At 41.1% G+C, this 20653-nt stretch overlaps 1 protein-coding gene across 7 annotated transcripts in view; it reads right to left on the bottom strand.

The window, feature by feature from the left end:
- ARHGAP26 (Rho GTPase activating protein 26) overlaps window positions 1–20653 on the bottom strand; it is a 567323-nt gene that overhangs the window by 388329 nt on the left and 158341 nt on the right. For all 7 annotated transcript variants that reach the window (XM_060180212.1, XM_060180211.1, XM_007518998.3 and 4 more), the window contains exons 5-6: window positions 20003–20104; window positions 8814–8924 (exon numbers count right to left, since the gene is read on the bottom strand). In XM_060180212.1, coding sequence (XP_060036195.1) covers window positions 8814–8924; window positions 20003–20104 — 213 coding nt within the window. The remainder of the gene's footprint in view (window positions 1–8813; window positions 8925–20002; window positions 20105–20653) is intronic.

Genomic DNA, 20653 nt, shown 5'->3' with positions numbered 1-20653 from the left:
TCTCTCTCTCTCTCTCCTTCATCTCCCCCTCCTCTCTCAATATCTCTCTATCCTGTCCAATAAAATGGAAAAGATGGCCACCAGGTGCAGTGGATTTGTAGTGTCAGCACCAAGCCCCAGCAATAACCCTAAAGACAAAGAGAAAAAAAAAAAAAAAGGAAAAACAAAGCAAATGTTTCTATTCAAACATACAGGGGAAATGCTTAGTATAGCCTCACCTGATTATGAGAGTTCTTTCCTGAGCAGTCAGGCTGAAAAACTGTAACACAACAAAGGAAAGGCCATAGGAAGACCAACCCACCATAGTTCCTTTGCCTTCTCCATTATCCCTGTTTCTCTCCGAGGATAACAATTGACAGAAAAATCTACTCCACTTCCTACTAAAACACAGATGATAAATAGATAATTTTTAAATAATATACAAAAAATTAACTCTGTCATTCTGAACTATGCTGGAAATTTAGTTTGTTTATATATTAGGAGTACTGTGGTCTAAATTGCATTTCCTTACTCCTTCCAACTCCAGATATAAATATAAATATTCAGTATAAGACTGAGTCTATTTGGAAATAAGGTCTGTACAGAAGGGATCAAGTTTAAGAGTCATTAAGTCCTAAGATATGACTAGTATCCTTATAAAACAGCATAATTTGAATATTGAGACAGAAATAAGGAAGACAGTCAGGTTGACACTGGTGATCCATAGGGAAACAGCACTGCTGTTTATGCAACAGACTTTCAGGTCTGAAGCACGAAGGTACCAAGCTCAAACCCCAACACTACCACAAGTCAGAGTTGAGTAGAGCTCTTGTTAATTTCTCTCTTAACATAAATAAACCTATGTAGCTAGAAAAGCAGACAATCAAAAAGATATTCAAAGAACTGCAAATGCTGCTACCAAAACATCAGAAGCTTGGAAAAGGGGGTGAAAGGACAGATTCCTTATGGTTTTCAGAGAGAGAATGGCCTTGCTTACTGTTGGAATCTTGTACTTGCAGCGTCTAGAAGTACATCTTATATTTCTAGTCTCTCCACCTATGATACAAAAAGGTTTCTGCTCTTCTAAGACACCTAGTTTATGGCATTTTGTTATAGCAGCCTCAGGAAAAACAAAAAAAAACAGCTCTCAAGAATCATTCCCCCATACAACAAGAGGGGCAGCTAGCAGGGTGGTGAAAATCTGGGTTGTCTAAAGCCAAATAACTAATCTTTAATAGCAATAGAGTAAAGGTGCCTAAAATTGCACTGGATTGTGGTAAAGATTAACTGAGCATCTATGTAAAGGGATTAACAGAGGACAAGTAGCAAGGCCTGTTCAGTAAGAGACACAGTGACATATTACAAGATGCACTAAAGGTCCTGGCCAGACATGGAAGCATGTCTGGAGAAGGGGAAGGATGCAACTGACCTAAGACAAAGAATGCAGACCTGCAATGAGACAGAGCAATGGGAAAGGACAGGATGACAGAGCACCAAGAAATATTCAGAAGATGATACTCAGCGGATGTGGTACCCAACAAAATGGAGACTGAGTTCTTGGTAGCAATAGGTAACCTTCAATTACAAAAACTTGGGAACAGGTGGAACTTGGCTTCACCTTCACAAAGTCACTATGTCATTATCTGCAATCCATATCCTGAGAACATTCAGTGCCACAATAAGACAAATAAAGGCTCCCTGGGCACACACAAAAATACATGGTTTAGATCCCAGAAGTCTTTTTTTTTTTTTTCTTTCTTTCCTTAGAATACTAAATTTCATTTGTCTTCTGAAGATCAGCAGTGTCTTGGTACCTGAGATTACTTTTGAAGAAACAAATGAACATAATTAATATGCATGAAAGTTCCATGAATGGACAGAAGATTCCCTTAACTGCAAACTCAAAACATAAATAATCACATTCCAACAATTTAGCTCACCATATTTCTCACTGATTTTTTCCCAAGGATAACCAATAAAATGCTAGTTCCTAAAGGTGAAAGGAACAGATCTTTCTAGTTTAGTGTGACCTCAGAGAAGTAAATGAAAAGGCTTCCATGTCTGCATCTGAAAACAGGTATTATAAACAGCAGCTCAGAGATGTTATATCAACAGGATGATTTAATGTTGGTACTTACTGTTAGCACATTATATGACATAGTTTCAGCTAATATCACTATTTCAGGTTATTCTCTTGTACAATCTAGACCAGTAAGTCAAACTTTAATGTGCAGCTGAATAACCTAGAGAGCCTAAGATACAGATTGTCAGGCCCCCATCATCAAATTCCAGTTCTGGGTAGAGCCTGTGGATTTGAAATTACCAGACTCTAAGAATCACTAATGCTAGTCAGCAGTTTTTGTCAGGATCTTTTCTGTCAACTCCTGAAGCCTTAGACACTCTTGTTAGCTTGAGAGTTCAAAAAGAGGAATTTCTATAGAAAAATGAAGGCTAAACACCTGAGCCTTACATCCAGTCTGTCAACCAACTTATCTAATTTCACATCACTAGAGCTCTTTCATCTTTCTCTTGATACTAGCGTGAGACCAACACTTTTTCTGTTTAGATCCCCAGGTGTCTCACTTTATGCTATGGGGAAAAAAAAACCTTTAAACTATTTTTTCAATCTTTGTGAACTCTATCATCTTGTCTGTCTAACCTGGCACTGAAGAGTTTACATAATCACTCCTCTGCTAAGGACATCTTGCTCTAGTTGTTTTTTTATTGTTATTGTTATTGATATTGTTGGATAGGACAGAGAGAAATGGAGAGAGAAGGGGAAGACAGAGAGGAAGAGAGAAAGATAGACACATGCAGACCTGCTTCACTGCTTGTGAAGGGACTCCCCTGCAGGTGTGGAGCTGGGGGCTTGAACCAGGATCCTTATGTTGGTGGTTGTGCTTTGCGCCACTTGTACTTAACCCGCTGCAATACGCCCGACTCCCTGCTAAGTACATCTTATTTCTTCCCATGAGGCCAGAAGCTCCTCAGACACAATTGCTGGGTCCTACAGAATTTTCCATAGTACTCATGAAATTAATGTATGCAGGTTCGACATGACAAAATTAAAAGAGGTAAGTCTATTAATACTAGCATTTGGTCATTTGAGGGGATCTTCAGTATCCAAGCTGATATATATACTATAGAAAAACAATTATTACCTGAATGCTAATCATCAATTATATAATTATATGATAATTGAGGACTAATTAAGTTAATAATGTTCTAAGCATCTTATATGGATAAATTCAACTAAACATGCACCTTTATAAGGTGGATAGCATTTTAAAACCCTTTTTTCTTATAATTTATTTATTTTATTTTTTTATTATTTATTTATAAAAAGGAAGCACTAACAAAACCACAGGATAATGGCTAGCATGATGTCAACCAGACTTCCCTGGACAGATGACCCCGCCAATGTGTCCTGGAGCTCTGATTCCCAGAACCCCATCCCAGTAGGGAAAGAGAGAGGCAGGCTGGGAGTATGGATCCACTTGTCAACACCCACATTCAGCGGGGAAGCAATTACAGAAGCCAGACCTTCCACTTTCTGCATCCCACATGCAGAAGGATTTAACTCCCAGAGGGTTAAAGAATAGGAAAGCTATCAAGGGAGGGGATGGGATATGGAGTCCTGGTGTTGGGAATTGTATGGAGTTGTACCTCTCTTATCCTATCATTTTAATACCCATTTCACAGAAGAGGAAACTAAGGAAGAGAGAAATATCTTCCCCAGTAACACACAGCTAGCAAATGACTGAGATAAGATTTAGATTGAGGCAGTTTAGCTCTAGGGCCTTTAACAATAATGATGATTGCATAGGACCGGTAAAATAGATCACCTGTGCCTGTTTGCCATGTAAGAGACACAGATCTGAAGGTCCCCCCGGAACAATGGAAGAAGATTTGGCACTGTGGTGTCTTCTCTCCCACTCCCTCTCCCTCTCTCTCCTCACCCATATTTTATAGAGTCAGCCCAGAACAGTTCAAATTCTAAGCATGAAATAAATAAATAAATACCCTGAAGACACATGGTATAACAAAAGAATGCCAAGAAATAAATGGATAAATGTTATATAGTTCTAGAGGGCTGGGCAATGATGCACTTAGGAGAGCACACTTGTTATCATGCACAAGGACTCTGGTTCAAATCCCCAGCCCCACCAGGGAGGGCGGGGTGGGAAGCTTCACAAGAGGTGGAGCAGCACTGGAAGTATCTCTCTCTCTCTTTCTCCCCCTTCTGTCTCAATTTACCTCTGTCCTATCAAATAAATTACCCTAGATTTCTTTTACAATAGTAATAATAAAGGAGAAGAAAGAAGAAACCCCACCTATATCAACAGACTCATTCAACTCAACCCAGCCCAAGCAGGTGAATCTCACAGATGTACGAGACACCAGTGGCCATTGTTATATGAGGTTTTGTGGCCATCTGCTACCCAGCCAATATCAACAGATACAATATCTAACTCCCTCAGAAGACTTAATAAGAGATAAAAGTTGAAAACAACAACAGAAAAATCATCTCAAAAAGTATTAAAAGGGCCAATTAAAGAGCAACTCATTAATTTCAGGCAATGTAGACTGGTACTAAAAATGTGTATGTTATTATCAATAAAGTTACACCACTCTTTTCCTTGAGAAAGTCTAGTAAAAGCAAATAAAAAATGCAAAACTCTAGTTCTATGTGGTATCAGCTGAATTCCTGCCCTGAACACAGGAGATGAGTCTTCAGTACAGCTTTGATTAAATGGATGGCTTTACTACTGCTGTGCCCTAAATCTGGGAAATCAAGCTTCTATGACAGAAGGGTCCGCACACCCACAGGCCCTGAAGATGAGGAGCTAGCCTGAGACTGTTGCAAAGAAAGGAAGATACCTTTATTTTTTAATATTTTATTTATTTGATAGATCCAGAGAGAAACTGAGACAGGAGGGAGAGAAAGAGGAGATGGATAAAGAGACATCAGCAACCCTCCTTCACCACTTGTGAAGACTTGGGGAGACTGGGGGCTTGAACCTGGGTCTTTGGGTGGTTGTATCAAATCCACCAAGTTGCAGATGCTATCATGATCCCATCCTGACCTCCCTGGGCAGATGACCTCACCAATGTGTCCTGGAACCTCAACTCTCCAGAGCCCTATCCCACTAGGGAAAGATAAAAATAAACTGGGGGGGAGGGGTCCTTGCACATGGTAAAATGTGCACTTAACCAAGTGAGCCACAGCCTGGTTTCAGGAAGATGGCTTTGTAAGTTTCCAGTATTCAGATGAGACTGGGCTAAATAGAGAATACCTGGCAGGGGAGATCTGTGATCAGAAAGAACATAAAGAACTTGTCAGTTGAAGTAGCTAGGAAAGGAACCCCAAGATCATAGGTCCATTAAAACCATTATACAAAAGATGCAAGCATGAAATTTCAAGTCAAGCATCTTGATGAAAGTATGGGGAATAAATAGTGTGTCTAAAAAGTAACCCCAGACCAGCAAATTAGCTCTTTTTGATAGTGTGCTGTTTTGCCATGTGTGTGACCCATATTCAAGCCCAGCCCTTGTTTTGCCTGAAATAACCCCACCAGGTTATCCCCTCAGGGTATTGCTAATTCAATGAAAATCATCACAACAGTTGCTAAGGACGCTTCCACCTTCCCAGCATGCCTTTTGCCTCTCTCCACCCCCTTTCCTAACCAATCCCATTCCCAACTTGCCACTTCACCCTATAAATCCCGCTGCTGTTCCAGTTTTGCTTTTTCTTCTCTTTAGTGTCCTGACCTGGAAAAGACCTGGAGAAGGGCTGGTGGGCATAGTGGGAGGCGGCCATTTTGCTAGCTCCACGTGGTCTAAATTGCTGTGCTTGAACATAACCCTGGGGTGTCGCTTGAATAAAACGCTGCGTTCCCGCTCCACCACAAGTTCCTGGTCTCTTCTCTCTCCCCCACAATGCAACCCACAACCCGAAAAGCCCTCACTACAGTGAAGGAAACTTTAGTAAATGGCATGTGTGTGCCTCTGCATTTCTCTATCTATCTCTCAAAATTTAAGTAAAACCAAATCCAATGTTTATACATTAGAAATGGGAGACCACAAATCTTCATCTATAATATCCCAGCCTTTAGGTTCATGATTAGTCAACAATTTGGCTTTATATGTTAACTCTTTTCAGCCACCAGGTTCCAGATGCCACCATGCCGCCAACCAGACTCCCTGGGCAGACAATCCTACCATGTGTCCTGGAGCCCCACTTCCCCAGAGGCCCGTTCTACTAGGGAAAAAGAGAGACAGGCTGGGAGTACGGATTGGCCTGTCAACACCCATGTTCAGCGGGGAAGCAATTACAGAAACCAGACCTTCCACATTCTGCACCCCATAATGACCCTAGGTCCATACTCCCAGAGGGTTAAAGAATAGGAAAGCTATCAGGGGAGGGTATGGGATATGGAGTTCTGGTGGTGGGAGTTCTGTGGAACTGTACCCCTCTTATCCTATGGTTTTTGTCAGTGTTTCCATTTTATAAATAAAAATTTTAAAAAAAGAAGAAATGGGATACATCTTCACCAACTACCTATTTTACTTCCCTCAACCACTCCAAAGCTAACCTTATCAAACAAAGTAGGACTACTAAGGGAAAGAGACAAGCACACTTCAACGATGGCTCTTTGGTCATTACCAGGCCACCCATCACCTGGGACCCTAGTCAGGGAGTCCTGTGATTCCCACACAGACATGATGGACCTAGACCTCTAACAGATCCCGCTCACCACTGTCACTGGTCATCTCCATCAGCAACAACATAATGGACCCCTCTGTGGGCCTCTATAGGACCTTGCCCTCAATGTGGACCAACAATAGCAGGGACAGCCCCATTCTCCAAAAGGAGGTTGGGCAACATATTCTACCACTCGAGGAAGATGGGTCCTGAAATTAGTGTAGCCTACAGTGTTCCTAGTCGTGACCATAGAATGCGAGCTCAGACCTATAGGGATGCAGAGGTTACACAGGCTCCTACCCTGAATATGGGCCCCAGATCAAATCAATGGGGTTTACAGTTAACAATATTTATATACTTTTTCCATATCTGGGAGCAATTCTCTTCCCTGATCCAGCTTCCTAGTCCTACTTCCAACTCTGACAACATCTTCCCCAAACAATACCTTTGGTTTATCTGTATGTTAGCTGTCAGACTCAGGCAAAAACTAGTAAAGTCATGGGCCCCTTGGAATATACCTAAAATAGACCTACTAGCTTTTTCTGAAACAGAGAACTCCAAATCTCATCTGCAATATTGTTGCTTTTATGTTCTTGAGTATTTGAAATTTTTTTCTGCTTTATATCTTAATGCTTTTCCAGATATCAGGTTCCAGATGCTACCATGACGCCAAGCTGACTTCCCTGGACAGATGACCTCACCAGTGTGTCCTGGAGCCCCGACTCCCAAGATCCCTGCCCCACTAGGGGAAGAAAGAGACAGGCTAGAAGTATGGGTTGACTTGTCAATGTCCATGTCCAGTGGAGAAGCAATTCCAGAAGGCAGACCTTCCACCTTCTGTACCCCATAATGATCCTGGGTCCTTGCTCCCAGAGGGATAAAGAAAAGGAAAGCTTTCAAAAGAGGGGATTAAATAGGGAGTTCTGGGGGTTGGAATTATTGGAATTATACCTCCTTTATCCTATGGTCTTGTCAATATTTCCATTTTATAAATAAATTTAAAAAAAAGAAAAAAGAAATGGGGTACACAAGACTGGTAATTCCTTTTAGTCTCTTACAGTTTTATCCTTATCTTGTTTAAAAATCTGTTTTTTTTTTCTTCTTAAAACTGAGCAGGTAGGAATCATTTATACAGGGACCCTAGGCTTGGATCTAAACCAGAGGTTACATTTTTGGCTGACAAATTCACGTTTTGACAGACATGCTGTTATATATTTGGGGCCCATATTCTCACTTGGTATGTTCTCCTTATAAACAGACTGAGGTGGCCTAACTAAAGTCAGAATTATTCACATAACCTTTCAAGTTCACTGGTACACTCTGCTCAAGTCTTATCATTGTCCATTCTGGAATTTCCATGCTGCTTGGTTATAACTAAACAATGGTGGAGGAAAAATCCTTTAACAGTTGAAGGCAGCTAAGGAGTAGATCTGAATTCAGGAGGCAAGAAGGGAAAGGTGTCATATATCCTTATTTCCTTGAGTTACTATTGATACTACATTTGGTGGAAAAAAGAAGGGGAAGTGGGTGCTGGGCATTGGCATTAGGTACAGTGCATGTTATAATGCTCAAGGACCTGGGTTCAAGTCACCAGCCCCATCTGCAAGGGGGTGAGAAGCTTCATAAGCAAATAGTGCTGCAGGTGTCTATCCTTCTCACTTGCTCTCTCCCTCCCCTTTCCTTCTCAACTTTTGTCTATATCCAGTAGATAAGTAAATAAAATATTTTTAAATGATTCATTAAAAAAGGGGGAACAGTTAAGTGCAAAGTTGAAATGGAAACACTACTGATTCGCAAAATACAAAGATTCCTCCGCCACCACCCCCCCTCCCACCCCTACTATTTCCATCTAGAAAGCAAACAGAACCATACAGGGAACCATTGCTGAAGGTTCTAGCTCCCTCACTGTGGTTACACAGCAAAGGGTACTGGGAAGAACCCAGGATAACCAGACTAACAGAGCACTGGTATTTAGCAGAAGCCTCTGGTACTTAGCCTTTGCACTGATACTTAGTATCAGGAATGGCCAACCTTGTAATCACAGCACATTTTGCTATGTAGTAGGTAGTTGGGGTGAAGAGTAAGATAAAATTATGGGTACACTGTTAAACCATGAGGATCTACTTACAGGTTCCACGAACTCAAACATCTTCCTCTCTTGAACTTCCTGCACCTTGAAGACATATCCCAGGGATACTTCATAGAAGTGTTGCCGGACCAGGTCCACTTGGCTGTCTGCCTACAAGAAACGACATTTAAGAGAAAATCTAGTCACTAATTAAGAAGAGCTTTGAGCAAGCAGGCCAGAAAAATCCTCTGAGATGATTTCTGAAAGTAAAGTCAGCAATATAAAAAAGAATAGAGTGGGGAATTGACACAGTGGCAGAAAACAGGATTGGCAAGCACAAGACTGCAAGTTTGATTCACAGCACTATACATGCCAGAATAATACTCTGGTGTCCTATCTAGTATTTTTTAAGAAAGGAAAAATAGTTAAAATGGCTAGCTGAGCACTAATTTTGTACAAGGAACCATACCCCTATGTGTTCATATTTACCTTATTCAGTGCTCATAATTTGTTTTTGTTTTGTTTTTCTACCAAGATCAGTGCTAGAACCAGTGCCTGCACAACTCTGCTACTCCCAGTGCTTTTTTTCTTCTTTTTTTTTTTTTAGAAAGTAAGAGAGGCAGAAAGAGAAGGAGAGGAGAGGGAAGAAGACAGAGGAGGAGAAGAAGAGGAAGAAGAGAAGGAGAGGAGGAAGAAAGAAAAAGACACACTATAGCACTACTCCACCACTCATGAAAGTCCTTCCCTGCAATCACTCCCATGTGGTGTCTGGTCCAAACCCAGGTCCTCATGTATTCTCTAAGTAAGTCACCTCCTGGTACCCTCCTCAATAATTTTGACTACTGAATCCTCATTTACAAAAGGAAAATCATACAGACTTACTTTAAAGAACCAAATATAACTCACATAGAGCAAAGGTAAGACTTCAGTCCTGGTTGACCTGCCTCCAAAGACCCTTGGTGAGGCTCCTTGAGGTTCCAACTCCTGCTTACACCCTGGGACAGACCAGAGTCCCATGGTAGAGAAATTTTTAAAGAAACAGTAAATGTGAAGGGTCAATGCAATCACATCCTTTCTAATGAACAAAACAAGTTCCAAAAAGGCAGGGATGTCAGAAAAGGCCACTTTCACTAAATTCCAAAGCTTTCCTGGTGATAGAGATAAGCTGTCAATTTAGCCCAAAGTATTGTCTCCCTTTCTGTGTGTCTGGGTGTGCCCAAGAAAGCCCACACCTGGGTACAGTGAAGTCGGTCATCTGGGATCCAGAGCCCAGGGGAGAAAATGAGGATGTGTAAAGTAGTGCGATGCAGCAGCTGCTGCTCAACCATCCAGCACCAAGGAAAGGTCAGTACCCTCAACCTTCCCCCAGTGTAGCTGTGCAACTCAGCCCTTCTAAGCAGATAATACTGAAAGCACATCTCAGTGACAAAATAACAAGAGCAGACTTTTTCTTAAAGAAATGAGTACCCTGTTTGGTAGGAAACAAAATACTATGTTATTTTTAGAAATGGTGTCAGATGGGCTGGCAAAATAGCACACTTGGATAGTAGACTGCTCTGCCACGTGTATGATCCAGGTTTGAGCCCACCACCATGGCTGCTGTGGTCGGTATCTCTCAATATCTATCTATCTATCTATCTATCTATCTATCTATTTCTCTTCTCTTCTTCTTCCTCTCTCTCTCTCTCTCTCTCTCTTCCTCTCCTATCTATCTACCTAAAAATTAAAAATAATAAAATAATTGGGTCAGAAACCATTAGCTACCACATTTTACAAAGATAAAGTCCTAAATGAAATATTTGTTTTCCAGTGTTCTGTGGTCAATATTCCTGCAGAAGAAACTCTAGGCAACCCTTTACTTCCATTACACAAAATACAGGCTAACTGCTTCCCTGATATGTTATGGATTTGATAAGTCATGCATTCATTTAACCATTCATCATAAGCAAATACAGAAACTTCCTTCATGCAGCATATTTCATAGTGAAAGAAAAAAGAAACTCCTCAATCATGTAGACTAATAAAAAAATGTTAGACTCTGGCAAACGAAGCAGCCCAAATGAGAGCCCATTCAAGTTTCCTGATGCCAATTTCTTTCCAGGGTGACTTATGCATTAATACACAGAAGACAGACTGCTGAGAAGATATTGAACACAATGACAATGAAAGGCTGTTTTCTTTCTTTTAAAAAGCATACTTGTAAAAATAAATAAAATAAAATAAAAAGCATATATATTTGCTCCTTATGGAAAGGGGAAGGAGAGAGATCAGCTAGAGCATTGCTCAGTTCTGACATGAAGTGGTGCTGGGGATTCAACTGCAACCTCAGGGTCTCAGGCATGGAAGTTAGTTCTATAACAATCTAAGCCCTTGTGTGTATTTCCTAAAGCCTCCAAGTGGGCATGGTGGTATGTGGGCACTAGTAGCTCTTTACCTGCTGACACTGTTTTAGAAAATGCTGCTCTTAATTCCCCCAGATGACTAGGTTTACACACTTTCTTTTTTAAAAAAAGTTCTTTTTAAACTTTTATTTGCTTGGTATTATCTATTTATTTACTGGATAGAGACAGCCAGAAATCAAAAGGGAAGAGAGTGGTAGAAAGAGAGAGAGAGAGAGAGAGAGAGAGAGAGAGAGAGAGAGAGAGAGAGAGAGATCTACAGCCCTGCTTTACCACTCGCAAAGTTTTCTCCCTGCAGGTGGGGACTGGGGGCTTGCACACTATATAACATGTGCGCTCAACCAGGTGGCCCCGACTTACAAATTTTCCACCCAAGTTTCTGCCAGGTATGTCCAAAAATTGTTATAATTAGATTATGAGGTGTTTCACCCTGTAGAGCACACATATTAACAGGTATGAGGATTCAACCTGCAGAGAAGCTTCACAAGTGGTGGAGGAGCAGTGCTACAGGTTTCCCTCTTACTCTACCCCCGCCCCACACACACACACTTCTCCCTCTCAACCTCTATTAAAAAAAAAAAAAAGGAGGAGGAGGAGGAGAAGGAAGGAAGAATGCCACTAGTAACGGTAGAATTATGCAGGCACTAAGTAAGCCCCAGGGAAAACCCTGGTGGAGAAAAAAAAAAATCAAACAAATGTTGCTAAAGTCTTTACTTTCCTTATAATATAAATTTAATAAGCACACATCTATGTCCCCTAATCCCACTTACTGCAACACATACACACACACACACACACACACACACACACACACACACACACCATGTGTCCTCCCTACTTGGCCAATTGAGAGAGAAACTAATGAAAACTAAAAGAAACATTCTGAAAATCTGGTAAGTTTCCTACAGTTTAGTGGAATAAAGAAGTCAGAAGGAAGCTCCTGTGAGACAAAGAACAGAGCCCAGACCAGTGATCAGCAGTGTGGCAGCTGGCCCAGCAAGCAAGACTTGCTCAGGTCACTTGTCTTCTCACACCTGGAGGATGGAGCTGATAACATCTGCCCTTGCTTCTGAGTGGAGCTATTTCAAAGAAAAAATGAGCTTAAGGATATGAACAATTTGAGAACCAGGAAGAGTTTTGTGTCTGCTGCTTGTTGTTATCACCAGGCACTTCAAAGCAGGTCTTCAATCATTGCTCCTACCCTAACCCAGCCACTCCATTTCTGGGCCTCCCTGCTTCCATTCACTCCACCTCACACCTCTACTCCAAACCAGCCTCCTTTCAGTAGCAATAATAATATCTTTTCAGTTTTTCTAAGATTAGAGAGAAAGTGAGAGTACACTGAATACGACACAGTCATTTACAATGATTGTTGTCTTGTTATGTAGTGCCTATGAACTGAACACAGGGCCTCTCGCATGCAACACAGGCATTCTAAGGCTGAGTCGCCTCCCTAACCCCAGAATAGTCTACTTAAAATCAAAATCAGATGCTTTCACAGCCCCATCAGTGTTGAAGGAAAGTAGAACAAGCTGACCCCCACACGTGCCACTTTGACATATATATTCTTTTGAGCTGAAGATTATCAAGACAAAAAATTAAAAGACACCTTAAAGTACCTAATGAAATAGTTTCTATTTAGACCTAGATACCCTCCTCACCTACTTCCTGTTACATTTCCCTCAGTCACTCCAGTGCTAACCTTATCAAAGTAAGGACTGCAAAAGCTGAGTAAGGGCAAGAGACTGGCATACTTTAATAATGACTCTTTAGTCACTATCAGGCCACCCCATCAGCTGGGGCACTAGTCAGGGAGTACTGGGATTCCCACACAAACATAATGAACCTAGACCTCGAATAGATCCCTCTCTCCATTATCACTGGTCATCTCCATCAGGAACAACACAATGGACCCCTTTGTGGGCCCCCATAGGACCTTGCCCTCAATGTGGATCAAAAATGGTAGAGAATGTTCCATCCTCTGAAGGGGGATTGGGTATCATACTCTATCTACCACCTGAAGAAGATAGGTCCTGAAATTGGTGCAACTCAGAATGTTCCTACTGAAGACCACAGAATGCAAGTTCGGACCCAATGTTTATATACCTTTCCCATATTTGGGAGCTACTCTCTTCCCTGATCCAGCTTTCTAGCCCTCTTTCCAGCCATGACATCATCTCCCAAGACAATAACCTGGGTCCACCTGCATATCAGATATCAGGCTCAGGCAAAAAGTAATAAAGTCATGGGCCCTTTGGAATATACCTAAAATAGACCTACTAGCTATTTCCAAAACAGAGACCTCAAATCTTCATCTGCAATATTCTAGCCTTTAGATTCATGATTAATCAACAATTTGTATTGCTCTATATGTTAACTCTTTTTCAGCCACCAGTTTCCAGATGCTAACATGATGCCAACTGGACTTCCCTGGACAGATGACCCCATCAATGTGTCCTGGAGCTCCGCTTCCTCAGAGCCCTGTCCCACTAGGGAAAGAGAGAGACCAGCTGGGAGTATGGGTCAACCTGTCAATGCTCATATTCAGCAGGGAAATAATTACAGAAGCCAGACCTTCCATCTTCTGCACCCCATAATGACCCTGGGTCCATACTCCCATGGGGTCAAAGACAGGAAAGCTCTCAGGGTAGGGGATGGGATGCGAAGCTCTGGTGGTGGGAACTGCACCCTTCTTATCTTATGGTCTTATCAGTGTTTCCATTTTATAAATAAATTAATTAGAATTTTAAAAAATAAATAAAAATTCAAAATTGTTTGTCTCTCCCATAACTGCCTAAAAGAATTTAGGCCAGCCCCAGAGCTACTACCACTGATGACTTTTATCTGAAAGACCTGTGGTATGGCAGGGCAAATATCTAATTACCAAACACCTGCTCTTGTGTCCTGTGAGTTACCCTCCTCCCTTTGAAGCTCCAGCTCCCAATCTCATCCTTAGCTCATCTGGCATATAAATTCTAATTGGCCCAATTTGTCCTTGGGTCTGATATCTTTAGGGTTCTTGTTAATCTATCTTATATCAACTTAATTGGCAGGTGATTTAAAGAACTCAAATGGAAAGAACGGGGGAAATGTCCACCCTTGTTTTGCCTTCCCTTACCCTCAAACACAGTCTGTATATATCAAAATCTGTGTGACTCCTCCCCTGAACCTAAAACACTCTATGTTCCAGCCACTCTGCCTGCTCTCCTACATGCCACTTCTTTCTTGCCATGCAACCTTTGCACTTAATGTTTCTTCTGCCTGAAAATCTCTCTCCCTAGATAAATATCTAATATTTTTGTAAATGTCCATGCACAGTAAGAAATACTTTTTGGGAACAGGGCAGTCGCACACTTGGTGAGTGCATAAATGTCCATGCACAGTAAGAAATACTTTTTGGGAACAGGGCAGTCTAACACTTAGTGCGTGCATGTGTTACAATGTAGAAAAGCCCAGGTTCAAGCCCTTCGCCCCTACCTGCAGGGGGGAAAGCTTGACAAATGGTGAAGCAATGCTATAGGTGTTTCTCTCCCACTCTCTTCCCTCTTGAATTCTCTCTGTCTCTAGCCAAGAAATAAATAAAATATAAAAAAATGTTAAAGAAATACTTTTTGTACTGTGACTCAATAAACATACATTTAAAATTAAGTGTAATGCACTTTGGTGTTTTTCATTCCATGCCAGGACCCAATAATTCATATTTTATGACACACTCACTCACAAGTTAAACAACAGTGACCTAATTTTCTACTTATCTTGCTTTTTCCTCTTCCTTCCTGTCTCAATGAATTGAATGTTACCTCTTTAAAAAAGCCTTCATTGAGTACATTATTTTAAATAAGATATTTCACAGGAGTCTCTACCTTCTCTCCCAAGTTATTTCCCTGTTATTTCTTTTTTTTTAATATTTATTTTTCCCTTTTGTTGCCCTTGTTGTTTTATTGTTGTATTTATTATTGTTGTTGTTGTTGGATAGGACAGAGAGAAATGGAGAGAGGAGGGAAAGACAGAGAGGAGGAGAGAAAGATAGACACCTGCAGACCTGCTTCACCGCCTGTGAAGCGACTCCCCTGCAGGTGGGGAGCCGGGGTTCGAACCGGGATCCTTATGCCGGTCTTTGTGCTTTGCGCCACCTGCACTTAGCCCGCTGTACTACAGCCCGACTCCCTCCCTGTTATTTCTTAAAAAGTATTTATTTATTTATTTTCTCAGGTATTGGTTGTGAATATGTAAAGTTGATGAAAACAAAGATCTTGTGTCATTTTTCCACTTTACTCTCCCAATGACTCAGAGTAAGCATGCAACAGATGCTTGGGGAATGAATGAATGAATGAATGAATGAATGAATGAATGAATGAATGAATGGATGGATGAATGAATGAATGAACGATCTTTATGTGGCCATCAAAGATCCAACACACAGGAGAAATGCAAAGTTCAATTCACTTCCAAAGGCCCAGGAGAAACAAATCCCAAGTCACATGATTTATTTCTTTTGTCAATACCCATTTGCTCATTTGCACCTTGGACAACACACCAGAAGAGAATTTCATGTTAGGAATCCCAAACCCCCAGCAAGCCACTCAAGTCAGTGTCCCTGCCTATTACTTGAGAAACTAGATATACCAGCTTGTCTGAGATCCACAAACCTTTCTGTACTTCCTGAAAAAGAGGCATTCTCCTAGACTGCAAGTTCCATTAAAGCTAATCACAATATCCAATGCCTGAACAGACATCCATACAAGTGTACAATGAATATTTATTGAATGGGTGTTCAACACTGCCTGAAGCATGATTCTGAGCCAGTAGATGGCAGTGTCAGTCCATACCACTGCCCTATAATTTCTGCTGGGGATGGGTTAGAATTTAAAAGTCAACAATTTTTTTTGGCTCTATATATTAACTCTTTTTTTCAGCCACCAGGTTCCAGAGGCTAACATGATGCCAACCAGACTTTCCTAGGCAGACAACCCCACCAATGTGTCCTGGAGCCCTGCTTCCCCAGAACCCCACCCCACTAGGGAATGAGAGAGACAGGCTGGGAGTATGGCTTGGCCTGCCAACACCCATGTTCAGCAGAGAAGCAATTACATAAACCAGACCTTCCACCTTCTGCACCCCATAATGACCCTGGGTCCATACTCCCAGAGGGATGAAGAATAGAAAAGCTATCAGGGAGGGTATGGGATATGGAGTTCTGGTGGTGGGAATTGTGTGGAGTTGTACCCATCTTATCCTATGGTTTTTGTCAGTGTTTCCTTTTTATAAATAAAAAATTTTTAAATAATAATTTAAAAGTATACTCAGTTTACAGCCAGAAATGAGGGAACAGTCCTAGACAAGTAAAGGTAGGTATATACTAGGTGTTTAATAATGCTTGTAAAAGGTATTGGTGGTGGTTTTTATTATTGCTATTATGGAAAAAATCATCACTAAACAGCTGAAAGACCTTGTACATTGCTTCTCAATGAAATACCAGGAGGTACAACCAGATGGTAGCCAAGGTCCCTGCCTCTCTCCAGTGCTATCTTCATAGCACAGGCATTGAATGACAAGTGCTGGCAGGTGGCAGAACATTTTGTTTTTACCAAGACAGAGAGAAGGAGACGAGCATACTGGATATGGAAAAGTCAGCAGCCCTAGCTCAAATGCTCAATGGCTAGCAGTGGGGTGGGGGTGGGACCTGACTATTGAACATTTCTGAGTCTGTCTCTGCATGTGGAAAACAAAGGGAATACCACCATACCACATGGAGTGGTTGAAAGAATGCCAAGAGTTTCAATGCAATGTTTAATACAGTACCTGGAACATAAATATGCATTCAAGAAATCCTTGCTGCTATTGTTGATGCTATTAGTGGAAGAAATTATCACTACTACTGTTGCTATTAGTAGATTTTTATTCAAATTAATTTCAGTTCTGGAAAAACTGAAAAGCAATGCTGCGACAAGCAGAAAGCTCAACTGAAAGAATATACACTTTACAGGTTTAAGCCCTGGCACCTCATGGAAGGTGCTATTGTCAATACCCCCTCGCTCTACTACTGTGAGGAAGCTCTACTACTGTGGTACCTCATCCTCTCTCTATCTCTGAATGAAAATGTGGCCTGAAGTAGCAAAACGTAAGCATACAAGGATCCAGTTCAAGCAAACAAGCATATAAACTGTTTCTGGAGTTCTTGCTAATTTATCACCACCACTCAACCAAGTAGCTCAAAGATCCATTTGAAAGCAAAAAGTCCTAAGAAAAACACATTTATAACTGAGATATACAGCACATCCTAGATGAGAGTGAACTGACTCAACTACTTCCTGAGTTATATTCATCTTTCAACCTTTTGACCCCATCATTTTCATCTGAACTTCCACCTGATAAAAGTTTTGGCACGGCTGAAAAGCATTAAGACATAAAGCAAAAGAAACTAATTAATAATCAGGAACCTAAAGGTAAGAATATAGCAGGTGAGATTTGGAGTCTTCATGTTGGAAGTAGCTAGAAAGTCTATTTAAGTTATATTCTAAGGGGCCCATGACTTTACTAATTTTTGCCTGAGCCCAACAGGTAACAGACATGTGGGCTAAAAAGTATTATCTGGGTGGTCTGGGAGGTGGTGCAGTGGATAGAGCACTGGACTGTCAAGCATGAGGTAATGAGTTCAATCCCCGGCAGCACATGCACCAGAGTGATGTCTGCTTCTTGTTTTCTCTCTCTCTCTCTCTCTCGGTAATGAGTTCAATCCCTGGCAGCACATGTACCAGAGTGATGTCTGCTTCTTGTTTTCTTTCTCTCTCTCTCTCTCCCCCCCTCCCTATCTACTTCATGAATAAATAAATAAAATATTTTTTTAAGAAAGTATTATCTGGGAAGATGGTGTCAAAGAGTTGGGAATAGAACTAGAAAGCTAGATAAGGGCAGAGAGTAGCTTCCAAATATGGGAAAAGTATATAAATATTGCTAACTATAAACCCCATCAATCTGACCCAGGGTCCATGTCCATTCATATTACACAGAAACCTGTGCTGCCATAATGCCAACCTGTCTTCCCTAGGCAGATGACTCTACCAATGTGTCCTGGAACCCCACCTCTCCACAGCCCTGCTCAACTAAGGAAAGACAGAAGCAGGCTGGGGCTATGGATGAACCTGTCAACATCATGTCCAGTGGAGAAGCAATTACAGAAGCCAAACCTTCCATCTTCTGTACCCCATAAAGATCTTTGGTCCATACTCCCAGAGGGATAAAGAATAGGGAAGCTTCCAGTTAAGGGGATGGGATACAAAACTCTGGTGGTGTGAATTGTGTGGAATTGTACCCCTCTTAATCTACAATCTTGTTGATCATTATTAAATCACTAATAAAAAACGGAAGGAAGAGAAGAAGGAAGGAAGGAAGGAAGGAAGGAAGGAAGGAAGGAAGGAAGGAAGGAAGGAAGGAAGACAAAAAAGTACTGGCATGGTAAATACTAGTACTCAGAAGGAAAAGAAAGGAAATTTAAGAATGAAGAAGCACATTCCTTAGAAAGGTCAAGCAATTTGTTAAGAATGAAATAAAATGGCATTTGTGAAAGTCAAATTTGGCATGCCAGCAGGAAATTGCCCTGTCACCCAGAAACATAAATTCTACCACGCAAACTTCCAACTTCCATAAACAAAATAAAAGTCATCACAGCTCAATTTTTCCTTTCAGTGATTTATTCTCTTTATTCTTTTATACACACACACACAGTGGGATATTAGGTTGTCAGAAAAGTCATGAGATTTTTCTATGCAAATATACATTATCATTTTTCTGACTCCGTGTGTGTGTGTGTGTGTGTGTGTTTCAAGGCAGAGACAAAGAAGGCAGAGAGAACACAAGAGACCACAGCACCAAAATTTCCTTCAATGCTGTGAGGGCTGGGCTTGAACCAGGGATGAGCACATGGCAAGGAGGTACACTGTCCAAAATGAGCCATTTATCCAGCGCCAAGTGAATCACTCTTTAAAAGATCCTATGCAGATCCAGAAATATCAAGGAGCATGTTAAAAGACTTTTGCTTTTTTTTTTTTTGAAACAAGCACATAAAGATACAAAATATTCAAATGACAATCAAAAACTCCCTAAGATAAGTGTTAAGCACTAAATGTAATATTATTTTTTTAATAATAAGAGAAATTGAGAAGGGAGTAGGGAGGGAGACAGAAAGAGAAATACCTACAGCCCTACTTCACCCCTTTTGAAGCTTCTCCCCTGCAGGTAGGGACCAGGGACTTGAAGCTGGGTCCTTGGGCATGGTAGTACATACGCTCATATGGATGCACCACTACCAGCCCCAATAATTTATTTTTTAAAATCAGCATTAAGGTGCATGCCTAAAGCTCCAGAGATTAGGAGTTCTATTCCCAGTACCATTCTGTGTAAGAGCTGAACAGTGTACTCTGATTCCTTTCTCTCCTCTCTCATTCTCAAATTTAAATATTTTAGTTAACATAATGGATGACCAAAGTGTTTCAGATGCTAATATTTCAAGTTACCAACTAAAGCAGAGGCAAAAAGTAAGGTGACAGTGCACTAGAACAAGGATGAGAGAAGCAAGAAAACAGATTTCAGGCTGGGTGATCTAGTGAAGGTGCCTGATCTTGTCTGGTAGGTTGCTCCACCTTTGATGGACTGGAGGGACACCAATGGTATGAGTGGGAAGATATAGAGATACAAAGGCCATGCAGGTAGCAGGCTTCAGGTGAGGGTTAAAAAATCAAGATCCTGATAAGTGGAAAACCTCCAACCCCAGGATTTTCTGCAAAGAGAACATACCCACAACCCAATGTAAAAATTAAACACTCTACTCAGAATATTAGTGACCTTCCTTACCTCCTGAAGCTGAGACTCTTTCTTTTTGGAAGACAGATTCAAATGTTTGTCTAAGATGCCACAATACTTCTCTGTCTCCTTGTCATACTTCTTTTTGGCTTCCTGCAAGACAAAAGAAAAGAGGAGGATATCACAGGAATAAAAATGTTTCTCTCCATAATTTCCTCATTCCCTATGACCTAGAAGACCAGCACACAACCCAAGATCCTCCTCTTCAAATCATGTCCACTCTATCAAGTAATCCAACAGTTATGAGTATGACTTAACACAGAGGCATCGCAACCATGCCAAAAAAGGTTAAGTACCAATACTGAGGAGTGGCAAAGCCACAACACCACCATCTGCAAGCTTCAATGGTGAAGTTGATATTTCCATTTTCTTAATACTTTATTTATTGGATATAGACACAGAAACATTAAGAGGGAAGAGAGACACCTGCAGTACTGTTTCACCACTCATGAAGCTTTCCCCCCATAGGTAGGGAATGGAGACTTGAAGCCATGTCCCTGTGCACTATAACACAAGTTCTATGCTGAGTTATAACCAACCAGCCCCTAGTCAAACTTTCTATTTTCTACCATGTGCACTTAACTCGGTGCACCACTGCCTGCCTTCTTCTCTCTCTATTTTCTTTATTGGGGAATTAATGGT

The sequence above is a fragment of the Erinaceus europaeus genome, chromosome 2 (genome assembly GCF_950295315.1).
Source record: "Erinaceus europaeus chromosome 2, mEriEur2.1, whole genome shotgun sequence".
Classification (NCBI taxonomy): domain Eukaryota; kingdom Metazoa; phylum Chordata; class Mammalia; order Eulipotyphla; family Erinaceidae; genus Erinaceus; species Erinaceus europaeus.
Note: the sequence above shows the minus strand (reverse complement) of the source record. Positions and strands in the feature narration are given on the sequence as shown.